General features: G+C 39.3%; 1 protein-coding gene across 4 annotated transcripts in view; it reads left to right on the forward strand.

Moving 5' to 3' along the window:
• Positions 1-25947, forward strand: part of LOC130916069 (C-myc promoter-binding protein-like) — a 90287-nt gene extending 64340 nt beyond the window's left edge. For all 4 annotated transcript variants that reach the window (XM_057836456.1, XM_057836471.1, XM_057836462.1 and 1 more), the window contains 9 exons: positions 1320-1420; positions 5014-5189; positions 6558-6725; positions 6793-6973; positions 8004-8258; positions 8341-8458; positions 12571-12733; positions 17062-17126; positions 19316-25947. In XM_057836456.1, coding sequence (XP_057692439.1) covers positions 1320-1420; positions 5014-5189; positions 6558-6725; positions 6793-6973; positions 8004-8258; positions 8341-8458; positions 12571-12733; positions 17062-17126; positions 19316-19452 — 1364 coding nt within the window. In that variant the 3' untranslated portion in view covers positions 19453-25947. The remainder of the gene's footprint in view (positions 1-1319; positions 1421-5013; positions 5190-6557; positions 6726-6792; positions 6974-8003; positions 8259-8340; positions 8459-12570; positions 12734-17061; positions 17127-19315) is intronic.
• Positions 25948-27727: the final 1780 nt, after the last annotated feature.

The following is a 27727-nucleotide window of genomic DNA, read 5'->3' on the forward strand; positions in this document are numbered from 1 at the left end:
GAGGGGAGGATTTATTCAAGTTCTTCACTGAGTTCGCCAAAGAAAAAAAAATACCAATGCATAACCTTGTTTCGATGTGCACTGATGGTGCTCTGTGCATAAGTTTCCCAACGCCTGCATGAAGCTTAACCCCACTAAGTATCAACCAGACTACAAAGCCATCAACGAAAACATGCTGCACTAATCGCATTAATGTTAAGAAATACTCATCATTGATTAGCAACAGCATAACAATATAATTAAAAAGAATTCAGAGACTTATTGTACTTTAAAAGTGTTGAAAATTACATTAGATGCACACATTACTTGTATTTTTAGTCATAAACATATTGTATGGCTCTCACGGAATTACATTTATAAAAATGTGGTGTTCATGCTGCTGTCAGCCTAAAAGGTTCCCGACCTCTGAGCTAAAGTATCAATATTCATAAAAAATATCGATACTCGGATCGTGACATGAAGGATCGCGATATATCGCCAGATGATATTTTTTCCCAGCTCTACTACCTACCTATATTTCCCAGAACACACTGTTTAATTTGAAAATTTACAGTCATGTACGAGTGTTTTCCCCCAATCTTTAATACAGTGCTACCTCTACTTACGAATTTAATTCGTTCCAGGACGTGGTTTGTAAGTCGAAATGGTCGTATGTCGAGCGGTATTTTCCAATGAAAATACATTATATTTAGATTAATTCGTTCCACAGCCCAAAAACCTAGGCTCAATCCTTGATAAATACTGTAGGTACAGTAATTAAACATGGCATAACAAATTAATTATAAATACAAATCGGAATAATAATAATAATTCTTTTCTTTTTGGCTTTTCCTACAGTGAATCACTTGTCTCTATCTAACCCTGTAATAATAATAAATGGAAATTTTAAAAAGCGTTTTAGTTGTTACCTTAACTTATAGAGACTGGCGAACGGAGGTTAGAGGAGACGGCGGGTGCATGTGTAGGTGGTGGTGGGCGGGGGACCGGTGAGTGTTGTCTAGCCAGTTCACTCACACGGGCACCACGCTCATATTTTTCATAATTTTCTTCTCAATTTCAATGGTAAGCGTCACCTTTTTCCTTTTTTCACCACCTGCACTAACCTTCTTGGGACCCATGATTTCTCTCACAGGAAAACAATGAAAATGCGAGCCGTCATAAATTGTCGTATTTCGAGCATGTCGTCATATGTCGAGATAAATGGCGAGTCAAATTTTACGCCGCATGTCGAAAGGATCGTAAGTCGAGGTACCACTGTAATCTTTCATATGTGCCGTAGATTTTGCCTCATACTCAGATCATCTGTCATAATCTTGCAGGTGAACTTTCCCCGCCTGGCTTCCCCCTTTCAGACAAGTCAGATGTGGGCTCTTCACGCTACACTAGCAACACCAGCATCTTCAATAATTATGCAATGGAGGTGAAAACAATCAAATCATAAAGTACATGGACACAAAGATAAGATACTGTGAAAAAATATTTGCCCCCTTCTTGATTTCTGTATTATTTGCATGTTCATCACGCACAAAGGTTTAAGTTCATCATACTAATTGTAATATCACACAGAGACAACCCAAGGAAATATAAAGTGTAGCTTTCAACCAACACTTGGTAACTTTTCAGCTTTGGTCGAGTTTCGCGACGCCGGTGGACAAAAGCAGTAGTGTTTTGCCTTAAGGAAGACTGCGTTTCCCAAGAGGACCAGCGCTGTGTTTCCAATGAGGACCAGCGCACAACCGCATACCAAGGCGGTTAGAGTAGCCAAAAATTTTACTTAAGTAAAAGTAGCGTTATTTCAAAATAATATTACTCAAGTAAAATTAAAAGTAGTCGTTCAAAAAAACGTACTCTAGTACAAGTAAAAAAGTATTTTGTGAAAAGAATACTCAAGTAATGAGTAACATTCTGAGTAACTGCTTACATTTTTGTTGAATTTTTTATTTTTTTAACAATGTTATTTTTTTTCTGAGCACAAGGTTATCTATATGGACTATTGTTATTATGATACTTTATAATAACCCATTACATAACCACCCTAAGCCAAAGAAATCCAAAAAAAATAATGATTCCGACGACAAAAAAAAAATTAAATAAATGAAGTATTATTCGTCCAAAGAGCATGACTGCCCTCTGGTGGAGAAGATAGTTTGACTAGTAAAACGTTCCTTCATAATTACTATTTTGAAATGAAAGGATCATACCTCCGGTTTTCCGTGGTCAATTGGTGCCAAATAAAAACTGAGAGAGAGAATAAAATCCACACTTTCGAATCATGTTGAGGGCAGCACTCTATGTCAAATACTTCATTTTTTAGGGTGCTTTAAAGACACCACATGATTGAACAGGCTGGCGTGAAGATAGAACGGCAAGCTTGCGTCTGATTGGTATAATGGTGTCGTGATTATTGTTGCGACTTCTGATTTGTGAAATCGATAGAGCTACCCCGGTAATACACAAGGCACGTCTCTAAGCATCGCTGGCAAAAAAATTAATAAATCTAATATGTAGAATAAAGAGGAAACATGTAATGATTCTTGTGTAGCCCAAAGCAGCAGAGTAAGAGTAGTGTTTTATCTTCACAAATCTACTCATGTAAAAGTAAAAGGTAATAGCTTAGTAAAACTACTCTTAAAAGTATATTTTTCTCAAAAAATTATTCAAGTAAATGTAACCGAGTACATGTAACGTGTTACTACCCACCTCTGCCCGCATAGTGTCGTAAAATCATGACGGTCGTCTGCAGATGGATTACACAACATTTCTGTTTCCAGCGGCTGTGTGAAGGATGAAAACTAATAAAGTAATGAATCCAGCTGTGGCTAAACAATAGCATATGACAGTTAGCAACCGTGTGGCTTAGTGTAAATAAACCTCTCAGCCCACCTGAACTCAGTGCAAAAGAACCTAGAATGACATCCAAGGAACTGCGAGCTTTGTTGACCTGAGTCAAGGTCAGCGTTCGTGATTCTACCATGAGAAAGACACTGACGACAAATGGCATACAAGGGAGAGTTCCCAGGCAAAACCCACCGCTGTCTAAAGAAAAAGAAAAACATGATGCATGAACAACGAAATGTGAACGTGGCCGGTATATAACGTAACATAGCTACTGTATTAAGAGTTATTCAGATAACTATAGCCTAAAGAACATGCTAACAAGTTTGCCAAACAATCAGTGTCACACCAAAATAACATATAAATGATATAATAATGTCTTAATAATTTCATACATTAGTTGCTCCAGAGTATTAGTCGTACCCCTAGCCAAACTATGGAGAGAAAAAAAAAAAAACTGCTATGAATATGGTAAATATGTAACTTTTTAGAAGGCGTACTGCCCATATTATCTGGAGTAGAAAGGGCACAGATTTCGATAAAAACAAAGAACGTATCATAAGTCAAGCATGGTGCTGGCATTCTAAGTGAATGAATGAACTCTGTTGTCTACCGGAAAATCCTAAAGCAGAACGACCATCAGTTTGTTCCATTCAAGGCCCTAGGATCACTCAGCAGGAGAACGATGCAGAACACACCAGCAAGTTCACCTCTGAATAGCTCAAAAAAGACCAAATTAAGGTTTTAGAATGGCCAAGTCAAAGTGCGGATTTAAATCCAATTTAGATACTGTGGTGTGACCTTAAATGGACAGTTCATGCTAGAAAACACTTCAATATGGCAGAATTCAGCAGCAGAACCCGTTATTAGTTTGAAGAGGACAATTACTTTTTCACATAGGGCCAAATAGGTTTGGATTGTTTTTTATGCCTTACTGCAGGGGTTTGCGAAAAGAATGTGCCAAAATCAGATGTCGGTATTTCAAAAATGAAAAACAACTGCAGCTTGGACATGTATAGTGCAGACAGTACTCTCAAGTTTTTATTTCAATTTTTCATCTAATTGATATTTACTTGATATCGAAAAACAGCTGCAATCAACACGTTGGACCGTGACATCCTGTTTGGGAAGAATGCTCTATTAGCTTGATGTCTGTGCTGCCAGTGTTTGCCACATTGAGCACTTGTAAAACATTAAATAAAAACTGCAAGGTATGTAGAACACATGTGTCCAAGCAGGAGTTTCTATTGTTTTTCACTTTTAACACTTGGAGACCCATGGGTTTTAGTGCTAAGATAGACAAAAATATTGGTGCTTTGGTATATTTTGGTTTTGATATATATTTGTATATACAGTAGCACCCTCTTAGAAATACTGATCTTATTTTTCAGTTTATTTGAGCAGGTGTTTGTATACAATAATGTTTATTAATCATCCCTCAGCTTCAAGATGTCTTGGAAGAGTGAAAACTTTCTAATGGGGACCTACATGTGTGTGTGTGTGTGTGGGGGGGGTCTTTGATATAGTCTAGCTGAGCGCAGCTCATAAGGTAAACTGTTGCAATTCATTTTGAGAGATGATTTGGTTTCAAAGTTTGTACCAGCTGGAGCAGAATCAGTTTTCATTGAAATACCCTCCTGCACTCTCTTTGCTAAAAAAAACAAAAAAAAAACATAATCATTGCTTGTATTTACCGACCGCCGAGCACTGACATCAATTCATTCACTGAAGCATTAGCAGATATAAAGGAAGACATAACAAAGGTGGAGGATAAAATATGTCATGTCCATGGCGATTTCAATATCAATTTACTTAACAGTGAGAGCAATTCATCAATAACAAATTTTCTAGACGTTTTATATTCATTTTTCTTTTCCGCATTTTTTTTACTGGTGGAGAAGTACATAATAAAAAGTTAACCCTAAAGCAAGTCCCACTAATAGTAAATCTGTTTCTTTAAAATATTGTGTGGTAATCTTGGAGCAATCTTTTTTAAATACCCTGTATAGTAAATCTTGTGTCTCCGTGATATTAAAATTGATTTAATGAACTCTGTGTGTGTTAAATATTCAAACACAGAAATCATGAAGGGGTCAGAACTTTTTCACGGAACTGTACACTATTTTTCCGTCTTGTGATTTAAAAATTTTTTTTTTGCACTTGTTGTATTTGTTCCAGCTGCTGATATCCAGCTGTTCGCGCTGTAAGACCTGTGACTGTCTAGTCTACGATGAGGAAATCATGGCTGGTTGGACAGCTGATGACTCCAATCTAAACACCATCTGCCCCTTCTGTGGAAACCCCTTCTTGCCTTTTCTCAACGTAGAGATAAGGGACACGAGAGGACCCGGCAGGTCTTGAGACAAAGCATTTCCACATTCTTAATCTAGATGCCATCAGTAGCATACCAATATAGTGCAGTATTCTACAGTATAGGATGAAACCTTTACAAACCATTTCGATCATTTTTAAGTAAACCTTTTGACTTGTGTAATTTTTAAGGTGATCTTCCATTAATATTGTTTTTTTTTAATAACCTTTGATATCATTTATCATGACAGCATCATATCAGGACAGTTTGCATTGAAAATGACCAGATCTTTGCTGGCCTCTGCAAATTGCGGGATTTTCAAATGTGACTGACTGGAAATCTTGAATATTTGATGTTTAAATTTAGTCTTTGCTCTGACTGCCCATTTGGGAGTGGGTGTGGTAGTGGGCAAGTGTTTATATTAAGACCTTCCACTGCTTGGTTTTGGAAGTAGCTTCGTAATTTGAAAATTCTGTAGGTAGAGACGTGTTTTCCATGTAAATACCCTAATCTGTTCCAAGCTCCCCAGAATTCAGGCATACATATTTTGTAAAGTATAACAGTGTAACAAATACATGATACAATTAGATTATTGCACAATAAACATAAAATTGTTGTGCATAAAGAAATTTTTAAAAAACGTAAAAAGAGGAGAATAAAAGTTAATACTCATGTAAAGCTGTCGGAACACGAGAGGCAAATGAGGACGCTGAGATACACGCATACACATACAGTAGAGGTCCCTTATAGCCAATTGGATGCCACGAATACTAGGCAATAGCCAACGTTCAGTAAACTCTGGGAGCTGCGAGACTCAGCCATAGTGTATTTTTACCATTCGTATCCTGAAATTTCTTTTGTAACAAGAGGCAATATTTTCCCATTAAGGCGTGTCTTAACCTGAAGGTTCTGTGTGTAATTCTGTTCGTAAGTCAAGGTACCACTGTACTTGTTATAACAAGATTTCAAATCTGCTTGTTTGCTGAGGTGGTTAACTTACAAAAGCAACTTCATTAAAAATTACAAACCATAGATGACAAACTTCAACCAGGTTAAACTCATTTTGACACATATTATGCATTAAAAAAATTCAGCACAAGGTTACCTTTAATGAGTGTTAAGGAAACTTTTAAAATGTATACTTCTAGGAGTACCAATATAACCTTTGGTGAGTATTTCACAATATTTAATAGTTTCAGTAATTTTTAGGGACAATTGTACTACATCCAAAAGTATTTAGATCGCTTTTGGGGACTATTTCAATAGATTCAAAAGTATTTGAGTAGCCTACATCCAGGATTATTCAGATCATTGTTAGGTAGTGTGTCAGTAGATTTGATCTATTTTTTTAATCCAAGCATTAGTACTCTACATTATTTCGTACTTGATACCCATGTCCTTATGTGCCTAGGTTGTTCTTAAAGGGAAGCACATCCGTGGATGATGCGATGAGCTCTTCATATTCGGCCTCCACAGGCTTTGACACAGGGACGTCCACTTTGTCTACCCCCTGTCCTAACAAAACAATCTCACCTCCCTCCTCTATGATTTCTATACAAAACTGTTCAGTGAGCTCGAGGTAGGAAGATGTGACAATATCACACCTCGACATACTACCTGTAACTAAGCTGGTTTTATCTTCACAGAACTCGACCTGCCAAATCTCACGGTATCGACATCCCCTCAGACTGGCGCCATGGGGGTCTTTGTTCCGGAATGGCCATGGCTCGAAGCGTCAGTGCCTTTGGTCCTATGGGTGATATGACCCAATGCAGCCCTTTTATGCCGATGTCGGGCAGTTTACCCAGCCGCTTGAATGAAACTACTGTATGTCCCACATTACTGATAGCCGAATAAATTTTATGTATCGTATTGCAATGTTGTTTTGTCGCAGGCATTTTCTACGGTGGCCGTGAAGTACCAAACATAACGACAAATCGAAAAACACAACAGGTCCGGTGGATTCGTCCAATCAGTGATGAGTTTACTTTTTTTTTTCCTCTTTTTACTTTACCTATCTTTTCCGGTTCCTTAATGTACTTTCATTTTTTTATTTATCGTTATGTGATTTGTTAGTTTTTTTATTTGGGTTTTTGTTATGTTATTTGCTATTGTTTTTTTATTTGCCATTGTTTTTTTAAATTGTTTTTTGTTATGTGATGTCGTTGTGTTTTTTAAAAATCTTTTTTAATGTGATTTGACGTTTCCTTTTTTTGTTTTTTGTTATGTGATTAGCCGTTTTGGTTTTTGAATTTGCTGTTGTGTTTTTCGATTTGCCGTTGTGTTTGGCACTGCGCGGCCACCGTAATTTTCACTCTTTTTGTAACCCGAATGATCACTAGCAGTACCTCCCAGTCTTTGCGCTGGCAAAGGCACTGAAACACTGGCATTCACAGCAACTCCTTCCAGTTTAAAGAAATTGGACTTCTATTGATGTTTAAAAAAAAAAAAAAAAAAACTTAAGCGTGTTATTGGGATCTTTAACCAGGGTGTATTTGTGTTTTGTTTTTTCTTTGAATTATATCAATTTCTTTTAATTAATAATTTATTGATTCTTGAATGTATTCATTAAATATACGTAAAATATATATATTTTTAAAAGTACAATAATGATATATACTGTGTATATATATATATATATATATATATATTTTTTTTTAATGTATAATTGCGACCACATATGTGAACATCACATTTTGGGTCCTGTAAGGCCACACTTAACAAATGTTAATGTGGCCTACATGAACCAAAATGCTGTTCGTGTCATTTTTTCTGACCTGACAAACAACAAAAAACCTGTAAGACTAATTATTGTAAGAATTGTTAAAAAATTTGTTAAAAAATAAATTTTGTATAGGACCCACTGAATATTGACTGGAGCCTCCACAATCCTGAGCCAGTGACTGTTCCATACCTGAGTCCACTAGTGCTGTGGAAGGAGCTGGAGAGCCTTCTGGAAAATGAAGGCGACCAAGTAATTACAGAAGCGGACATGGTGGACCATCATCCTATTATCTTCTGGAACCTTGTGTGGTACTTCAGACGGCTGGACTTGCCCAGCAACCTGCCCGGACTCATCCTCACATCTGAGCACTGCAACAGGGACTCCCAGGTGAGAAACATGTACAGGATCAAAGATAAGACAGGAATTGATTTTTGTTTTTTGTTTGTTTGTTTGTTTGTTTTTCCTGCAGGTCCCTCGTCAGTGGATGTTGGAGGACAGTAAACACGTCTTGATTCAGATACTGTGGGACAACTTGAAGCTGCAGCAGGATCCCGTGCAGCCTTTCTACATTCTATGGAACACGTACAGTGAGTCACACTTATTTATTAGACAGGATATTTGGATTTAGGTTGGTATGCTTCTCTTGACTAAATTTCACCAATTTGCAAAGAAAGCTATGAGGTCAGTAGAGAACTTTACAAAAAAATTAAGAGTCGGAGTATGGAAAGGGTTCATTGTAGTTTATGTTTACACCAGTCATTGATGGGGTTTTAAAAGAAATGAATAAAATAGGCTACAATCCTGTCATTTTAGTGGCCAGTCAAACTACAGAATATAGAAATACAGTAGAATTGTTTCAACTACACTTTAACATTGAATGTCAGAAAGTTATCCCCGAACGTTTTGGTGTTCATGTTGTCTGAAACATTATTTTTCTGCACACACATACTGCTCTATTCGCAGTACTGTAGCAGTGAGAGGTCGTAAACTGAGAACTGAGAATCACCATAAGTATAGTGAAGCGTCATGGTTGTCAGGGAAGCTCAAGTTTGAAGTCCGAGACAAGTATCAACAGATAACAAGAGGAGAACAATGAATCAGACAGCCAAGGATTGCCTGCTTCAAAGACTTTTATATAACATGATATATCACGGGTACAGCTGAGATCACCCAGAAAGTACAACGTGGATACACAAGTCAAGAGTTTTTTTACCCTTTGAAATGGCGTTGCTTATTGTGTAACGACACCTTTTTCGGAAACACAAGCGAATTACCTTTTACGGTAACAAGTGATGGTTTCTTCCACAGAAACATAGGTGAAAGTTATTCTTGTCCAACTCTGGTGGACTTTCACAAAAAAACATTGTCTGTCCTTGGAACAGCCTGTCCTGGACAGGAATGCATGTACTTGGACGAATGGGAATCAAACCAGAAAAGGAATCATTCTGGGCATATTGAAAAACAGCAACATAGCAGATCATATTGGGGCATATTGTAATACCGTCTACAGTCGTCAAGGCCATATGAAAGCACACTCAAAAAGATTACAACAGATTAATCTATAATGTTCTCATGCAAGCATAACAAATACATACAAAATATGAAATGTATCATGGTTGTGTTTTAAGGATGATTAAAATTCTCTCACAATGGTGAAAGCATCATGCATGCTAGCACAAAAAAACGTGATGTCATTGTGGCTAAGATTACATTATTATCAAGATACCATTCAATTTGGCCCAAAAATGTCATGCATCTGCTAGAAATCAGAAGACTCAGAGGAATTGCACGAAACCACGCAATAACAATCCATAGCCTGAATGCAAAACCACATAAGAATGACCTCGCCCCAAGGTAATTAATGCTTTAAAAATGGCCCAGTCATTCTTCAAACTGGTGAGAAATTTGTAATGACCAAAAGGGACTTTTTGCAGGCACTCCCAATGTGACACATTTAATGTGTAAACGGATGACACTAGCATTTTATAGTAATCTTTATATTTTTTTCTTCTTGATATTTGACAGTCCAATCTAGTCCAAGTGTTGTTGTGGGCTCTGTTTTGTGTATTTTATGAAGAACAAATGAGTTGAATGTCGAGCCAGCCGTCTCCTTTTGCTAACAGGCTCTGTCTGCTCTCTTTCTTCCAGGGTTTAATTGTACTCTGTTGTTAGAAAGTGAGTGTTGTCTTCTGGCTGCAGACGCCTGCCTTTTGCTTGGGTTGTCTTTGCACTCGTGTATTTGTGTGCTCTCTAGGGCTGCAACTAACGATTATTTTTATAATCGATTAATCAGACGATTAATTAAACGATTAATCGGATAAATGTCACTTTTTTTAATTACGTCACAATTTAACTTGAAGTTGTTTTAGGCATGTTTTAAGTAACAATGAAGACAATGGTTAACTATTTCCTTAAAAAATATTTTATTGCAGCTTCCTGACTTAACTGTACTGTAGTCTACAACTGTACTGTTTTAAGTACATAAAAGTTGTTAGTTTTTAATAAAGGTTCTGACTATAAAACTTTTTCTCATGATGACACAAATCAGACAAAAGTCCCGTTCATTCAAATAAAAAAGTGCTGCTGATTGACATTTTTTCCTGTGGGCAAAGCCCTGATATAAATTGTGTCAATGACTCATTTATTTTCTATAAACAAACTAAACAACAAAATCGAATAAGGAGGAGTCAGACTGTAATGAATCAATTTTCTCTATCAAGCAGTTGTTCACAAATACAATCCAACCTCAAAGCACACTCTCTTGTATCGCAATTTACAGTTTGGGTTTGTGTTGCAATGAGACTCGTAAGCTGTTATATGAATGGGTTTATGTGTGTGGTTTGTTCATAAAAAAGAAATGAGGCAATTTTATTATTTAACAATAACTCAAGTCAAGTGCTAATATGCTTCTCCTAAACGAATGGACATTTAAGACACTGATTAGCATAATAGCTAACTAGCTTAGCGCTCTGTGCTAAGTAGTAATTTCTTATCAACAAAGAATACAAACAATACAATTGGCTTCATTTGCTAACCTCTGACCAAGGCCCACTGGAGAAAGCAACTCAAATGGCGATCTAAGTTTCAACGCTTTGGAATATTATTGATTCAGCAGTTGAAGCAGTGAACTGTCTCTTATTCTAATCACTGGCGCGTGCACAGCCTTACATTACACACAAACAAGGACCCAAACGGGATCACTCATAGCTGCCGGCAAAACTCTATTATCAAATTAGTTGGCAACTAGTTTATTACCGTATTTTTCGGACTACAAGTCGCACCTGAGTATAAGTCGCACCAGCCATAAAATGCCCAACGAAGAAAAAAAAAACATATACAAGTCGCACCGGAGTATAAGTCGCATTTTGGGGGGAAATTTACTTGATAAAATCCAACACATAGAACAGACATGTCATCTTGAAAGGCAATTTAATATAATAATTCAATAGAGAACAACATGCTGAATAAGTGTACAGTGTACAGTGCATGAACAACGAAATGCAAATATACGGTCCTCACCAGGATGCTACGGCTCGGTCCTGGCTATTCAGCGGGCTAAATTCCAAAATGACGATGCTGGACGTCAGTATAATTTGATGAATCAATCTCGTCCTCGATACCAAACACATTCGCATCGACGTAAATAAATGATAATTAGGTGCTTTTACAGCAATGACACATATGGTTAGCATGCGTTCGCTAGCATTAGCGCATCGTTCAAACAACCACACAACTGGCTCTAAGCGTCCGATCGCGGGGGGAAAACACACAACAACAATAGAAAAGATGATACACACAGGCGTTGCCTCTGTAGAGATATTTTACAAGCATAAACCATGAACGTAGGTTCGCAGCCGTGTTTCTCTCTCGCTAACTCGCCCACTCACTCCAAGCTACGAAGCTGTCGGTCTTCTTCTGGCGTGTGAACGCTCTTCTTCACGTAAACAGGTGCAAGTGTGCCCCCACGTGGGTGTGAAACAACTAAAAGCATGCATTTCAATATAAAAAAGTCAATAATACAATTGAACACACATTGCCAAAGGCAGAACGCGAACGTGGCCATAGCTATTAAGTTATTCAGATAACTATAGCATAAAGAACATGCTAACAATTTTACCAAACCATCAGTGTCACTCCAAAACACCAAAATAACATGTGAAATATCATATTGTGTTAATAATTTCACACATAAGTCTCTCCTGAGTATAAGTCGGACCCCCAGCCAAACTATGAAAAAAAACTGCGACTTATAGTCCGAAAAACGCGGTAATCAATTTTAACCAATTTAATCAATTAGTGGTTGCAGCCTTAGTGCTCTCTGTGCTCGCATCTGTGTCAGTGAGAAGTCAGCTTTTACTTGTCATTGTTTATCAATGAGTGAAAATACACATTGTGTGCATTAAGAAAAACTTTGAGAGTAGAGCAAAATTGTCTGTCCCAAATACACTCTTGAACCATATTTGAATGTGGGTATTGTTTTTGTGAATGTTCCCTGACTGCACGAACGCATTCAGGTTTATAGAAAGCCATAGCCATGGTTCTAAGACAAGCTGCATATTTGAAGTACTGTCCCTAGACCTGCCTTGATTACATTGACCTAGGTCAGGAGCAAATGTCATTTTGTACCAAGTGTCATCAAATGAACTCTATAATGCTAAACAAACAGTCCCGTTTGACTGGCTTGTGTGAATTATGGTAGATGTGGGCTACTCTGTGACCCGAACTGTACCCAAAGAGGAGAAGGCCTTCACAGAGGAGCTTTTGCAGAGCGTGGTGAGATGTATCCAGAAGAACGACGTTGGACGACCGATGGCTCACCTGCTCGAGCTACAGGACCAGACGCTCGGGCTCAGAAGACAAAGGTCAGTTATACGTGAGCCATATGTTGACTGAAGCTAGCCAGAGTTCTCTAAGTGCTGTATTTTTCGGAGTATAGGACGCACGAGTCAAAAAATGCATCATGACAAGAAAAAATGCGTAATTTACACAAGTAGCATTTTGACAAGGAAATGTGAGTCATCTGCTTGTCTTTGCCAAGTTAAGTCAGTCAATAGTAGGTCCATTGCTTCTATTTCGTTCATAAGAATTAAATAGTAAATAGTAAAATTGGTGTCGAAACCAACGAAAGGAAGGCTTTTTCTTTTTCTTTTTTTTTTTTGATGTCAGTGCCAGTCTTTACATAGAGGCATGAAAATCTCTCACCTTTCGGCGAAATTCACCGTTTTGAAGTCAAAAAGGGTGACCTACGTGAATTGCGTAGATTCGAGGAGAAATTCTTTTTTTTTGGGGGGGGGGGGGGGGGGTTATTTAATTAATTATTATTATTATTATCATCATGTGATTAACTTAGTACGTAAACTGAGCAATTCAGAAATCGGTCATTCAAAAAAGTGACACTTGGACAGTCAGCAAATCTTTCTAGATGCTTCACTGACGAGAACCAATCATCGGCCCAAACTGTGTTCCGTTATTCCAGTCGCGCGTACTCTTTACGTGTACATGGAGTGCTTGGAGAGCCTTTGGTTGCATTGCAAAGCTGCGAAAACAAAAAGCAGGCCTCATCCACACCGGGGCAGACAGGAGCGCAGCATACACACTTGCCTGTATTTGCCAGCAGATTGAATTTGGTGAGTAATGGTTTCAATCGTTTTCATATTTTGCGATATAATAAAGTTTCTGCCATTCGTTGCAGCTTGCGTTGAACACTGTCAGAGCTAGCCAGATCTCCCGTGAAAAAATAGCTCCCGTTAAATTGGCGTCAAGCCTGTGTATTTAGCGGTAATATAAACGAAGAAACGCACTGTTGAGTCAAATTAAGCGGCATGCTCTCGGATGGAGCGGGGTGCCTCGCATCGATCCCGTCGTCCGCCTGAGACGCGTTATTTTCGGCTGGGACTTGAGCTGACGGCCGGTGTGGTGGGAATGATTCTTGCTTCTTAAAGCTTTTCAGAAATACAGTGATCCCTCATTTTTCGTAGTTAATGGGGACCAGAACCCGCTGCAATAAGTGAAAATCGCGAAGTAGCCCCCACCCCCTCAATTTTTTTGTGCGTGTTCAATAGGAGTGGAACGGTTTGCGGTTCAAAGCCGAACCATACGGTTCGTTCTGTACGGTTCAATACGCCTTTTCGGTTTTGCAATTTATTCCGAACGCTTGTGGAATGAATTGGTCAAGCTCTGTGTGTGACGTGAAGCACAGCTGTGGAGAAATTCCCGCCCGCCGCAAGTAAATGTCCGATCGCTGTCAAGCACCTGTGTAATAGAAGCCGATCGACGCCCTCTCTCGCTTACGAGTAGGGTTGTTCCGATCATGTTTTTTTGCTCCCGATCCGATCCCAATCGTTTTAGTTTGTGTATCTGCCGATCCCGATATTTCCCGATCTGATTGCTTTTTTTTGCTCCCGATTCAATTCCAATCATTCCCGATAAGTTTTCCCGATCATATACATTTTGGTAATGCATTTAGAAAAAAATGAATAAAACTCTGACGAATATATACATTCAACATACAGTACATAAGTACTGTATTTGTTTATTATGACAATAAATCCTCAAGATGGCATTTACATTATTAACACTCTTTCTGTGAGAGGGATCCACGGATAGAAAGACTTGTGACTTTGTATATTGTGACTAAATATTGCCATCTAGTGTATTTGTTGAGCTTTCAGTAAATGATACTGTAGCCATGGCCAAATGCATGATGGGAAGTGGAACCATGACTGTGTGTAGTGCTACCAATTGATATACTGTATCTTCTCTGCGTTGGGAAATATCATAAGGTGTTAGGATAAAGATCAATTGCTACCTTGCTTCCCCACATTGCTTCCCATGATATCTCTAATCATAGGGAGAAGGATTGTAAGGCTTTAGCCAATTAAAAAACGGCTCCAAAGGCTGCCAAAATTCACTCTACTCAATTTACGCTGCCTTTTATCTTTCCATATAGGAGAACGGCGCCATTTCAGATTGAACGCGACCACGCGTTAGTGGGTCATGCAACACATGCATTAATTGCGTTAAATATTTTAATGAGATACATTTTTTAAAAAATTAATTACCGCCGTTAACGGGATAAATTTGATAACCCTACATTAAGCCTAAACTAAAGACTGGATGAGTATAACATATTATGTCTGTAACTTTAAAATACAATTAGAAAACGATTTAATTAAAAAATATAAATATATTAAAAAAAGGCATGGCCGATATTTTTTTGCCGATTCCGATACTTTGAAAATGACGTGATCGGACCTGATCGATCGGAACATCTCTACTTACGAGCGAAGTGAAAGTGAAACAAGAAAGAAAACAAGCTATGGCGAGCGGAGGAGTGGAGAGACCGAATTTTGAGGAAGTACTGGCTTCTTTCAAATCTGCGGTGTGGCAACATTTCGGTTTCCCCGTGGACTATATTGCGGTGGGAGAGAAAATAGGAGGGAGAGAAAATATTGAAAAAAAATTGCAACAATTTGCAAGCGTTGCTCAGCGCTTGTTCCCTATGCTAATGGCAACACTTATAACATGACTCCGGCACATCAGCCGGCTTCACCCACAGATATCACTTTCTCAGAGCAGGACAACCCCGGAGATGACACCAGTGAAAACACATGGCGAGCTTGGTTAATTTATTTGCAGCGCTTGACCCGCGTTACATTGTTCCCTCGCGGACATATTTCTCCAACAACGTATTCCCCGACATTTATGAAATGGCACGCAAAGCCATCGAAGATGACTTTGCTAAAGCACATAGTTTCGCCGTGACCACTGATAGTTGGACGTCCCGTGCTACAGAGTGCTACTACCTAACTGTGACGGTCCATTATAATTCATACCTGTCAAGTTGTACGGTCTTGGCGTAATTTGTACAAGTGAGCACTGATTTTTAAATGTGTACGCCGTACGTTACGTTCAAATTCTGTACGTTTTTCGTGCATTACGTTTTTTTTCCTCCGTTCGTTAATACGTTGGTTGAATGACGCGAGAAAAGTCAGAGGCACGGAGAGGGAAGAGTGTTTGTTGTGACGCTGTAGCAAATGCGATGCTAGGCTTGGTGGCTCCAATATTTCCTGACTGCAGCCGACAACCTACGCCTAGATATCTCATGCATATAGAACTACATGCGAAATGGCAGACTCGGTAGCGTTAGTAAACAGCCGCCATTTTAGAGCAGTAAAGTTCTCAGAAAGGCTCTGTTGTAGTGAACCTTCGTAGTGAACCTAAGTAACTTTTTATCTAAAATACTCCTAAATGAGCAAAATCTTGACTTGAGTCTATCTTTAAATGATGAAACCGTTTTAAAATTTTCACATGTCAAAAGTAGACAAAAGGGAACTAATGCAAAAACGGGAGCAATTTTATTAACTTTAACGGTTGATTCACAACATGAAATGACCTCCAAACATAGCAAAGGTTACTATGGGGTTTTTTGTTTGTTTGTTTTTTTAAATGAAAAAAAAAAAACATGAAAGGTAACACCAGTTACTTTGCCGAGTAACTTTTTTACTACTGTGTGTGTATTTCAGTAGTTAGTCACTAAACTAGCCAAAGAGCTAAGAGGCATTTTAACAGTCGAACATGTTTACATTTTAAATGTTTATTTCATTTTCTTAAAAGCAAAATAAAGGCAGTTTAAAGAAAACAAAACAAAAAAGCAAAAAGCAAACCGAAACCGAACCGAAACCGTGATCCTAAAACCGAGGTTCAAACCGAACCGTGGGCTAACTGAACCGTTGCACCCCTAGTGTTCAATGTATTTATTAATTAATTAATTTATTATATATATATATATATATATATATATATATATATATATATATATATATATATATATATATAGTGTGTGTGTGTGTGTGTGTGTGTGTGCGTGTGTGGGCGGTCGTAAAGCCTCCAGTTGTTTCTACAACTTCCATAGCAGCAGTGTTTACTCGGCATGTTAGTTTTTGAAAGATGACCGGCAGAAAACAAGCTGTACTAGCATGGGTTGTATGCGAGCGCGCTTCTATGTTGACCCCCTTCCAGTTTACGATGGTGACGTCACGCAGCCTTGCGATCTAAAAATTGCATTCATGCGGGACGCTATTCCAATTTAACCAAACTATTTTTTTGTTTTGTTTTTAAAGTGGAACTTTATAGTCTGGAAAATTTATTAGTTTCCATGGGTTGCTAATCTTAAACTTGTCCCACCTAGGAGTTTGTACAGAGACCTTCTCTTCCTTTCCCTGGTGGCGCTGGGAAAAGACAACATTGATGTTGGTAAGTCGCTGGATTAAGTTTTGAAGAAAATGGTAAAGAAAACAAAACTGTTTTGGTGTACCATGTCTCTCTTGTTACGTCTTTATCTAAATTGTCACACGACATACAGTTGAACCTGTGATGAAGTACACTTCCAACAAATGTTTACATGCAGTTGAGGAAATGATGTATGACAGGAAACTTAGCTTGGGTTTTGAAGAAAATGGTAAAATAAAAAAATGTTTTGGCTGTACCATGCCACTCTTGTGACATCTTCATCTAAATGGTCATGTGACATACAGTAGAACCTGTGAGGAATTACACTTTCAAATGAATGTTTACATGCAGTTAAGAAAATGATGTACAGTGCTTGCCAAAAATATTGGCACCCCGGCAATTCTGTCAGATAATGCTCAATTTCTCCCAGAAAATGATTGCAATTACAAATGCTTTGGTACTAATATGTTTATTTATTTTGCTTGCAATGAAAAAACACAACAGAGAATTAAAAAAAAAAAAAAAAAAATTAAATCATTATCATTTTACTCAAAACTCCAAAAAATGGCCCAAACAAAAGTATTGGCACTCTCAGCCTAATACTTGGTAGCACAACCTTTAGACAAAATTACTGCGGACAACCACGTATGGAATCCATCAGTGAGTTTCTTACAATGCTCTGCTGGAATTTTAGACCATTCTTCTTTGACCAACTACTCCAGGTCTCTGAGATTTGAAGGGTGCCTTCTCCAAACTGCCATTTTCAAATCTCTCCACAGGTGCTCTATGGGATTCAGGTCTGGACTCATTGCTGGCTACTTTAGAAGTCTCCAGTGCTTTCTCTCATACCATTTTATAGTGCTTTTTGCAGTGTTTTGGGTCATTGTCCTGCTGCAAGGCCCATGACCTCTGAGGAAGGCCCTACATTATGGTGCAACATTTTTTGGTAGTCTTCAGACTTCATAATTCTATGTACACGGTCAAGCAGTCCACTGCCAGAGGTAGCGAAGCAACCCCAAAACATCAGGGAACCTCCGCCATGTTTGACTGTGGGGACTGTATTCTTTTCTTTGAAGGCCTCGTATTTTTTCCTGTAAATTCTATGTTGATGCATTTTCTCAAAAAGCGCTACTTTTGTCTCATCTGACCAGAGAACATTTTTCCAAAACATTTTTGGCTTTCTCAGGTAAGTTTGCGCAAACTCCAGCCTGGCTTTTTTATGTCTCTGTGTCAGAAGTGGGGTCTTCCTTGGTATCCGTTTACATTCAGACGCCGACGGATAGTACGGGTTGACCGGAATGCAGGAAAGCTTGAACTTATTTGGATGTTAATCGAGGTTCTTTATGCACCATCCACACAATCTTTCTTTGAAATCTCTTGTCAATTTTTGTTTTCCATTCCACATCTAGGGAGGTTAGCAGCAGTGCCATGAGCTTTACACTTATTGATGACACTGCGCACAGTAGACACAGGAACATTCAGGTCTTTGGAGACTTCCTCACAATTTTTCTTCTCAAGTCATCAGACAGTTCTTTGGTCTTCTTTCTTTTCTCCATACTCAATGTGGTACACACAAAGACACAGGACAGAGGTTGAGTCAACTTTAATGGTAAATGGTGTTATACTTGTATAGCGCTTTTCCACCTTTCAAGGTGCTCAAAGCGCTTTACACTACATTGCCATCTACCTACTGGTGACGCAGCACCAGGAGCAATGTGGGGTTCAGTATCTTGCTCAAGGACACTTATGCCAGTTCATCAAGGCAGAGAATCGAACCTATAAACTCTGGGTTGGGGGACAACTACTCTACAACTGAGCCACACCATCCCCAGTCCAGTTTACCTGGCTGCAAGTGTGATTTAGTTATTGCCACCACCTGTTATGTGCCACAGGTAAGTAACATGCACTGTTAATTACACACATTACAGAAGCATCACATGATTTTTCAAAGGGTGCCAATACTTTTGTCCGGCCCATTTTTTCATATCTTTTGTGTTTTTTCATTGCAAGCAAAATAAATGAAGATATTACTACCAAAGCATCTGTAATTGCAAACATTTTCTGGGAGGAATTGAGCATTATCTGACAGAATTGCAGGGGTGCCAATTCTTTTGGCCAGCACTGTATTAGAGGAAACTTTTCCATGCAATCTTTTAAAAAGGTAGCTTTAATGTCCCACTGAATAATTGGCATCGCTGCTGCTCTTTGCGCAGACGCCTTCGATCGCGAGTACAAGCTGGCCTATGACCGGCTGTCGCCGAGCCTGGCCAAGCTCACGCACAACTGTGACCGTCCCCCCAGTGCAGGCGTCATGGAGTGTCGCAGGACATTTGGGGAGCCCTACCTCTAAATGATGAGCTCAGGTAACCTGCCATGAAGTCTGTGTGGCTGGAAAGCGCATCATGTAGCCCTCCTTCATTTCAGCCTCCCCAAAAAAGACTGTTACTGCGTACCAGAAAAGTATTTTTCAAAGCAATATTTTACATGGAAACTAGTGTTGCTGATATTTTCGTGTGAAGTCTATTTATACAAAGTGAGATTTATTTATTTTAATGTCATCTGTTGACTGTCCTGTGGGTGTAGGTGTCTAACAAGTCATTTTCTTCAGGAGGCTTTTCACAACTTCTCATTTTTATCAGTCAGAATGAAAGCACGCTGCCTGACATTTTGAAGAGTTTGACTTGAAAAGGAATGACTTTGTTCTAAAAATTTACCACCCAAGGGATGTAATTCATACCTTACGGAGACACAGATAGGAAAACGGTACTCTGTATAGTATATGAAATACTTGTTTTAAAACTGTCGTACAAATCATCTCTACGTTCTTGTTGGACAAGCAGTCAGTACATCATGTCTGTTTGAATTTCTGAATAGGGGAGGCAATGGAATATTTAATAGGCCTCTTTCACTAATTTCTGTCCAGATATTAATAATGATAATTATGATGTGCATTAAGAGATGAACAATGGATGTGGAGATTTTAATCAATTGTCGTTTTTACTTGTTTTTAATAGTATTTTACTTGACTTACTGCACGTTTATTTCAACAATCATCTTTTTACTCCATTTGATATCAAGCTTTAAATGCTTAATAGCTGACATGCTCATCTTGAGTCAACTTATAGCCTTAACACAATTGTGTTACTGTTTCTCATGTATAGTACACATTTTGTGGGCACTCAAAAAACAAACAAAAAAACAAAACAAGTGAATGAGATACTGATAAAACACTATAACTTGACAATGAGAGATCACATGTCCTGGTCCATTCCGGAAAAACTGAATTTCCAAATGATTGTGGTGTAGCAAAGAAGACTCAAATGCACCCTGTAACACGAGTGTGGACAGAGGTGACCACTGGAACCATAAATGCTCATTTATTCAATACGACATGTTCCGTTTTATAGTCATATTTAACTAGTATGGCAAAGGTGTGGGTGCATTCCATAAGTGTGGACGGCAAGAAAACTGAAAAACGAGGACGTGGCAAATTGAATATGGTTACGTACGGCGCCGTGCAATTTTTAAAAAAAATATCGTGTAGTACACATATTTTGGCTGAGATGCAAAAAAGTAAACCTCATGAAAATTGGGCCAAAAGTGAGCAAGTTCACCTAATTTAAATGGCTGTTAGGGGTGTCAATCACGACAATTTCATGACCCGTGATACAAGATGAGAGCCATTCTTTGGACAACGATCTGACATTTGCCTCGATTACACAGTCTGCCACGATTTGATTCAAGGCCCTGAGACCGACATCTGGTCACAGGGGCAGTGCTTCAGTAGAAAAGCCCACCACTTCCGTCAGCCATTTTTCCCAGCTCTTCAGGGGTATCCCGAGGCGTTCCCAGGCCAGCCGGGATAAATAGTCTCCGCAGCATATCCTGGGTCGACTCTGAGGCCTTCTCTCATTGTGATGTGCCTGGAACACCTCACCAGGGAGGCGTCAGGGAGGGAGGCGTCTGCCTGTCACTCTCCTACTCAATTCTTCCCTCACTCTTGAACAAGACTTCAAGATACTTAAACTCCTTCTATTGGGGAAGGACCTCATCCCTGACCCAGAAAGGGCATTTCACTTTTTTCAGGTCAAGATCGAATGTCTCAGATTTGGAGGTGCTTATTTTTATTCCAACCGCTCCAGTTAGACTTGAAGGTTGCAGCTTGATAAAGCCAACAGAATCACATCATCTACAAAAAGCAGAAGTGCAAAGCTGTGGCCACCAAAGCTGACACGCTCAACGTCTTAGCTGCACCTACAGTATACTGTATATTATGTCCATAAAAGTTAGCAACAGAATCGGTGCCAAAGGGCAACCTTAGCAGAGTGGAACCACACTGGAAACAAATCCGACTTACTGCCGGCTATTTGGACCAAACTCTGACACTGGTCGTACAGGGACCAAACTGCCCATATTAGGGGGTCCGGTACCCCATACTTACACACAGGATTCTCTGGGGGGGACAGCCTAACGCCTTCTCCAAGTCCACAAAACGCATGTATAATAGTTGGGCGAACTGACCTACCCCCGTAAGTACCCTGCTGAGGGTGTTGACCTGGTCCATTGTTCCACAACCAGGACGAAAACTCCACTATTCTTCCTGCATATAATAATCAACCTCTCTACGGACCCTCCAGTTCAGTACCCCTGAATAGACCTTCCAAGGGAGGCTGAGGAGTGTGATCCTATAGTTGGAACACACCTTCCAGTGGCGGGACCACCACCCTGGTCTGCCATTCCAGAGGTAATGTCCACAATGTTGTAGAGGCATGTCAACCAAGATAACCCAACAACATCCATAACCTTTAGAAACTTTGAGTGGATCTCATCTATACCCAGAGCCTTGTCACTGAGGAGCTTTTTAACCACTTCTGTGATGTCCACCTGTTACGTCCCATGGATGGCTCGCTAAGGACGTAGCATAAAACAAGCCACACAAATTTACAAGTGGACACAAATTTATTCACAATAATCAAACTCACAATGAATATATACAGAATGCCGAAGAAGCGTGACTTCAGGGTAAGCCCAGGCCAAAACAACAAACAAAAGGAACTACACTTAAACCCCATCCGCTAACTAAACCCTGATCATGTAAAAGGAACAAAGAAAAGACAGCCACTAACCTAACCTCCTACGCTATACAAAACAGGAGAAAACGGGTTGAACAGAAATGGCGACTTACACCTATTGCTTCAGTGCTCTTATTTACAGTGGTGAACAAAAAATATCCAATAACGAATAAACACAAAAGATCTCACTGAAAAAGCGGGAGTGTATTAAACTAGCGATCAAATGCAAACGAGATTGAATGGCAAGCAAACAGCTGCCGAGGAGGACTGCGGCAGAATGCTGTCAAATGCGACCTCGTAGAGCGTTGACAGTCAGTACCTTTTTTGTGACGAATGTCCAGGTTGAAGTCTTGGACCAAAACGGACCACTGCATTAGTCGTTGGTTGTTCCGCATTTGTCTGAGGAACACTAAGGGGTTATGGTCAGTATACACCGCTATCGGTAGCGGGCTTGACCCTAAGTAGTAAGTACGCTTCCTACCTTTGGAGGGCCAATAACGATAGGTTCCTCTTTTAGCCGAGTGGGCGCGCACATTAGCGTTAGCAGGTTCAGGTGGCCCCACAGAGTCCCACTCCACGTCACCAACAAAAGGAGGGAACCAGTTACTAACTACGGCCTCGTTTACTAAATTTGTGGAAGCGACAGGCCTCGGGAGGGCAGCGTTTTTGAAACGCCAATTTTGATTTGGATTATAACGCTGTGCCCTTATTGCTGTATGATTGTCCACATCAAATTTTACTCCAGCTCCCGCAGGAAGCAACTCAACACGATGTACTATTTTAGCAGTTACTTTAGGTGTTGTTGGCGACAGCAGTGATTCACATACATGGTCAACCTTAACTTTCGGAATGGGGAAAACGCTTTCTCCCGGCAGATCGTTCCCCAATATGAGTTGAACCCCGTCAATAGGTAATTTTTTACGCACTGCGACCTCTACAGGTCCAACAACTAGCGGGCAATTCAAATATATTTTATGCAATGGTGCCCGAAACTTTAAAACACCTGAATCAAATGATCAGCTCATCAGTAAGCTCTGCAGGAGCTTGATAACGATCCTGATTATTTGAGTCAGATGTGATGGAGGAGGGAGACATGGAAATCAAGCTGGATAGGAGCCCTCGAAGACTGATGTTGGCTACCCCTGCATTAGAGCCGTTTCCCCACCAGGTGGCGGTAAGCCACGCCCCTCTCTTGAGTGTCCAAAACAGGCAGCTGCAAGATGACATGAACGCAAAGTCAGTTATCCAATTGTGGCCTACGGTATCCTGGTATCCGTATTTTTTGAACATCCTGTTCATTATGTATATAATCCACTACACCACTCAAATTCCATCATTGCCCATGTGAGTTTGAAGTCCTACAGTGTCAGGGGTCGTGGCGAACAGGCAAGGAACGAAGAAGGGATAGGCCCAAACGCAGGAAAAGCAATGAAGCTAGGCACGGTGGTGGTGGAGACTCAAAAAGCTTAAATTGAAGGTAACAAAAACAAAGTACAACCAAAAGGCAAGAGGATCAGAACAACTAACTATGACAATCAGGCAGGACAAGGGCACAGGAATACAAGGAGCATGGACATGGGCATAGATGTTGAGATAGATGATGACACAACAACTGACAGCACATGGGGATCTTAAATACTGACAAGGGGTCATGACAATGAAGCACATGTGGGTGACACAAGAGGCAGCAGTTTGGTCCACACACAAATCAATGGGCAATCACAAGGACAAGACACACTAGAGCACAAACTTCACAGAACTCAACTCAAACGATGACACCCAGCAGAACAAGGGAGTCTACAGAAGTCGTGCGCTCCAGCACCCCCTCCAAGGACTCTAAAAACGGTGGGTAGTCTGATCTATTTGGTGCGTAAGCACAAACAACATTCAGAACCTGTCCTCCCACCCGAAGGCCCAACTAGGCTACCCCCTCACCCACCAGGGTGAGGCCCAATGTACAGCCACCAAGCCATGTATAAGTATGCCTACACCTGCTCTGTGCCTCTCACCGAGGGTAAGTCGAGAGTGGAGAAGTCTCCAACCCCTTTCAAGAGTAGTAGTACCAGAGCCCAAGCCATGTGTCGAGGTGAGCCTGACTGCATTTAGTCGAAACTTCTCAAATTCACACACCAGCTCTGGCTTCTTCCCTACCAGAGAGGCGACATTCAATGACCCTAGAGCCAGCTTTTGTAGCTGGGGATCGGACCGCCAAGGTCCCTGTCCTCTTGGCCCCTCCCACGTTTGGTGAGCTCATGGTAAGAGGAAACCTCGTTGCCGTTTCAGGTTGTGCCCAGCCAGGCCTCATGGATTGATTAAATAGGATATTGTGTACATATTTAATACAATTCCGTACATTTCACCTAAAGCAATAAAAAAATATTTTAAATTTTTTGACAATATTCTTGCTGAAACATTTCAAACATTTAAATGAAAAAATGTTTAACAAAACAGCATATCAAAAAGGTGACTATTTTGATCAATATTTTGCATTTCAGTCGATTTGATTGGTCCGTTGCTACTAAGTAAATGATCTAATTATCTAGGTCAATGTATCATTCCACCCCTAATGTCCATGCATTGCCTTAGATGAGAACATGCCATCAGTTAGCCGGACTACTACAGTGCGTTAGCGTATGTCGTCTTCATAATTTATGACTGCAACTATTTGCCATGTAAGAAACTTTTACCTACACAAAATATGTTTGAACACATGAACTCTCAATCTATTAAATTACTCTGCATTTTACGTTTTAATTTTTGAGCATGGATACCAGCACAGCGATAAGGTCAACTTCTGAATGGTCAATTTTTTTTCAGGTGGGGGTGGCGTCAATTCCACAAGTGTGTCCTACTATACGTGAGAAAAAATGGTATACGTTTAGCAAAAGACAGTAAAAAGACAATGCACTCGGATGAAAGATGGAATTACTTTTATACAGTATATATAAATGGGAGCCTGGATGGAACAAATCCAAGGTCCCCGGCGCTTAATTTGTCTGCCATTTTAGGACATGTATTAATTTTTTAATGTGAATATTTCAATAACTATCATCACGGTAGCTCATTAGATGCACAAAAGGTCATCGGTCAAAGATACATTTGACGCTGATATATATCAAACGTGTATAGTCATCGGATTTAAAAAAAGAAAAAGATGGAAAAAATTAGGCACTTGATAAAATTTATTCCATTGACTCGCAATAGTTTAGGGGCAGATCTGCCACATATAATGGTGTGGCCTATGAAGATGCTCCACATGCATATTTTCCAAATCTGTCAAAAGGGAATGGCTTAATAAAACCTGCTCCACTGAGCCACCAGAGATCATAAAAATGTACAGAAAACCAGAAATCATATTCACTTCAAAATACAGCGCCAATGTCTTTCAAAATTTACTAGTAAATTCTTGTTACTGCGTATGAATTATTTTGGAGTGTGTTATATTGGTTAGAGGAAAAGAACTTTTGTGATATCAAGAAAGAACAAATGATTTGAAGGTCACGAGGCTGCTGCACTTTGGCCCGTAAAAGTGGGCTAGCTGATTTAACTTGAACTGACTTCGATGGGAACAGCTTGGGAAAGCTGACATTTATCTTTAAAATGGAAAATGTGTAAATGAATAACTGCACAATCTGTATATTGTAATGCTTTGTAAAAAAAAAAAAAAAAAAAAAGAAAACTTTTTATAAGAGTTATTCACACTGTGCCGGTGTGCTGATGGTTCTCTCAAGGACCAGAAATTCAGGGCTCTTTCAATGTAAATAAAGTCATGTAATAACCTTGTTGTCTATCTTTTCTGCACAGAAATCATTTTAGAGAATCTTTTTTTTTTTTTTTTTTTTTTTTTTTTAAATTTTCTAGGACAATAATAGGCAGTGTTGTGCATGAAAGTGTTCATATTTTGAGTGAACATGAACTGAACACATCATTTTTGTCTCATGAAAGTCAGTGTGAATGCGCTCATTCTAGCGGTTGTGAGCGGCGTTCATAACCTTGTTCATTGTCGAGTAACTCTTGTGCATATCTCACGAGATGATATATAACAAAACAGTGCATTTCCCCCATCCCCCAAGTCTCATCCATTGACTGTGTGAACCCAGGGTGATCATAAGAGATGTGGTACGTATCCGACCAAAAAAAAAAAAAAACACCAAACCTTAATAGCGGAAAACTATCCAACTTGGCAACTCAAGCTGCCTGAGTCTGTCACGGCTGTGTTGTTTAAGCAAATATGGCAGCTTTTGCTCACGAAGCTTTTATGGCGGCGAATATCCATTCTTTTACATTCAGTTGGACTTTAAATATTATCCAATGATTCTAAATAAATTTCATCATAAACATACGTCTACAACATGAATACAGCATAATAAATGCTTAACGGCAAGGGGAAGACTTGATGAGAGAACGTTCCTTCGTGTGCGTCCATGACCAAACGTAAGTATGTCATTTCTTTATTTATAGAAAGTTTTTGGCGTTAACTTTGGAATCACTGCATTCGCAGCCATTTGTAACCTTACGCGCATGTGCAGAACCGCAAAGTTTTTTTTGTTTTTTGTTTTATTAACACAATTATATGTACAAACAAAAAGAGGCCCTTGACAGTACAATATTGTAACAAGAAACTAACAATATATCACAATTTACAAAATCCTACTTGCTTGCCATATGTTTGCATTCATACACAATCGCACACAATTAACTCTTCAGAATTGCAAAGTTGCAATTTATGATGGGGTACAAAATCTGACAGAACACTGGCCCAGTACTAATATTTAAGTTTTACGAACAGGTCAGTACCGACACAGATTTGAATTTGAATATGAAGATGAATCTGACAAAGTTTCAGTTGATAAAACAATTGCTGTCTGTGATTCTGACATCGACTTTGTTAACAATAGCTTGCAGAAATTATTTGGGAGAAGAAAGAATTACAAAATTTCATTTATTTGAACCATGAACTTAAATCAATCTCGAATTATGAACTGCACAGTTCATTTTATAATTTGTGAACTGCAATTTGAACTAGTTCATGTAGAAAATGCACTTTCCCAGCACTGATAATCGGACTCAGGTTTTAGTCCTTTAAAAAAAAATATATATATATATATATATATATACAGTGCCTTGCAAAAGTATTCGGCCCCCTTGAATCTTGCAACCTTTCGCCACATTTCAGGCTGCAAACATAAAGATATGAAATTTAATTTTTTTTGTCAAGAATCAACAACAAGTGGACACAATCGTGAAGTGGAACAACATTTATTGGATAATTTAAACTTTTTTAACAAATAAAAAACTGAAAAGTGGGGCGTGCAATATTATTCGGCCCCTTTACTTTCAGTGCAGCAAACTCACTCCAGAAGTTCAGTGAGGATCTCTGAATGATCCAATGTTGTCCTAAATGACCGATGATGATAAATAGAATCCAACTGTGTGTAATCAAGTCTCCGTATAAATGCACCTGCTCTGTGATAGTCTCAGGGTTCTGTTTAAAGTGCAGAGAGCATTATGAAAACCAAGGAACACACCAGGCAGGTCCGAGATACTGTTGTG

The sequence above is a fragment of the Corythoichthys intestinalis genome, chromosome 1, assembly GCF_030265065.1.
Source record: "Corythoichthys intestinalis isolate RoL2023-P3 chromosome 1, ASM3026506v1, whole genome shotgun sequence".
Classification (NCBI taxonomy): domain Eukaryota; kingdom Metazoa; phylum Chordata; class Actinopteri; order Syngnathiformes; family Syngnathidae; genus Corythoichthys; species Corythoichthys intestinalis.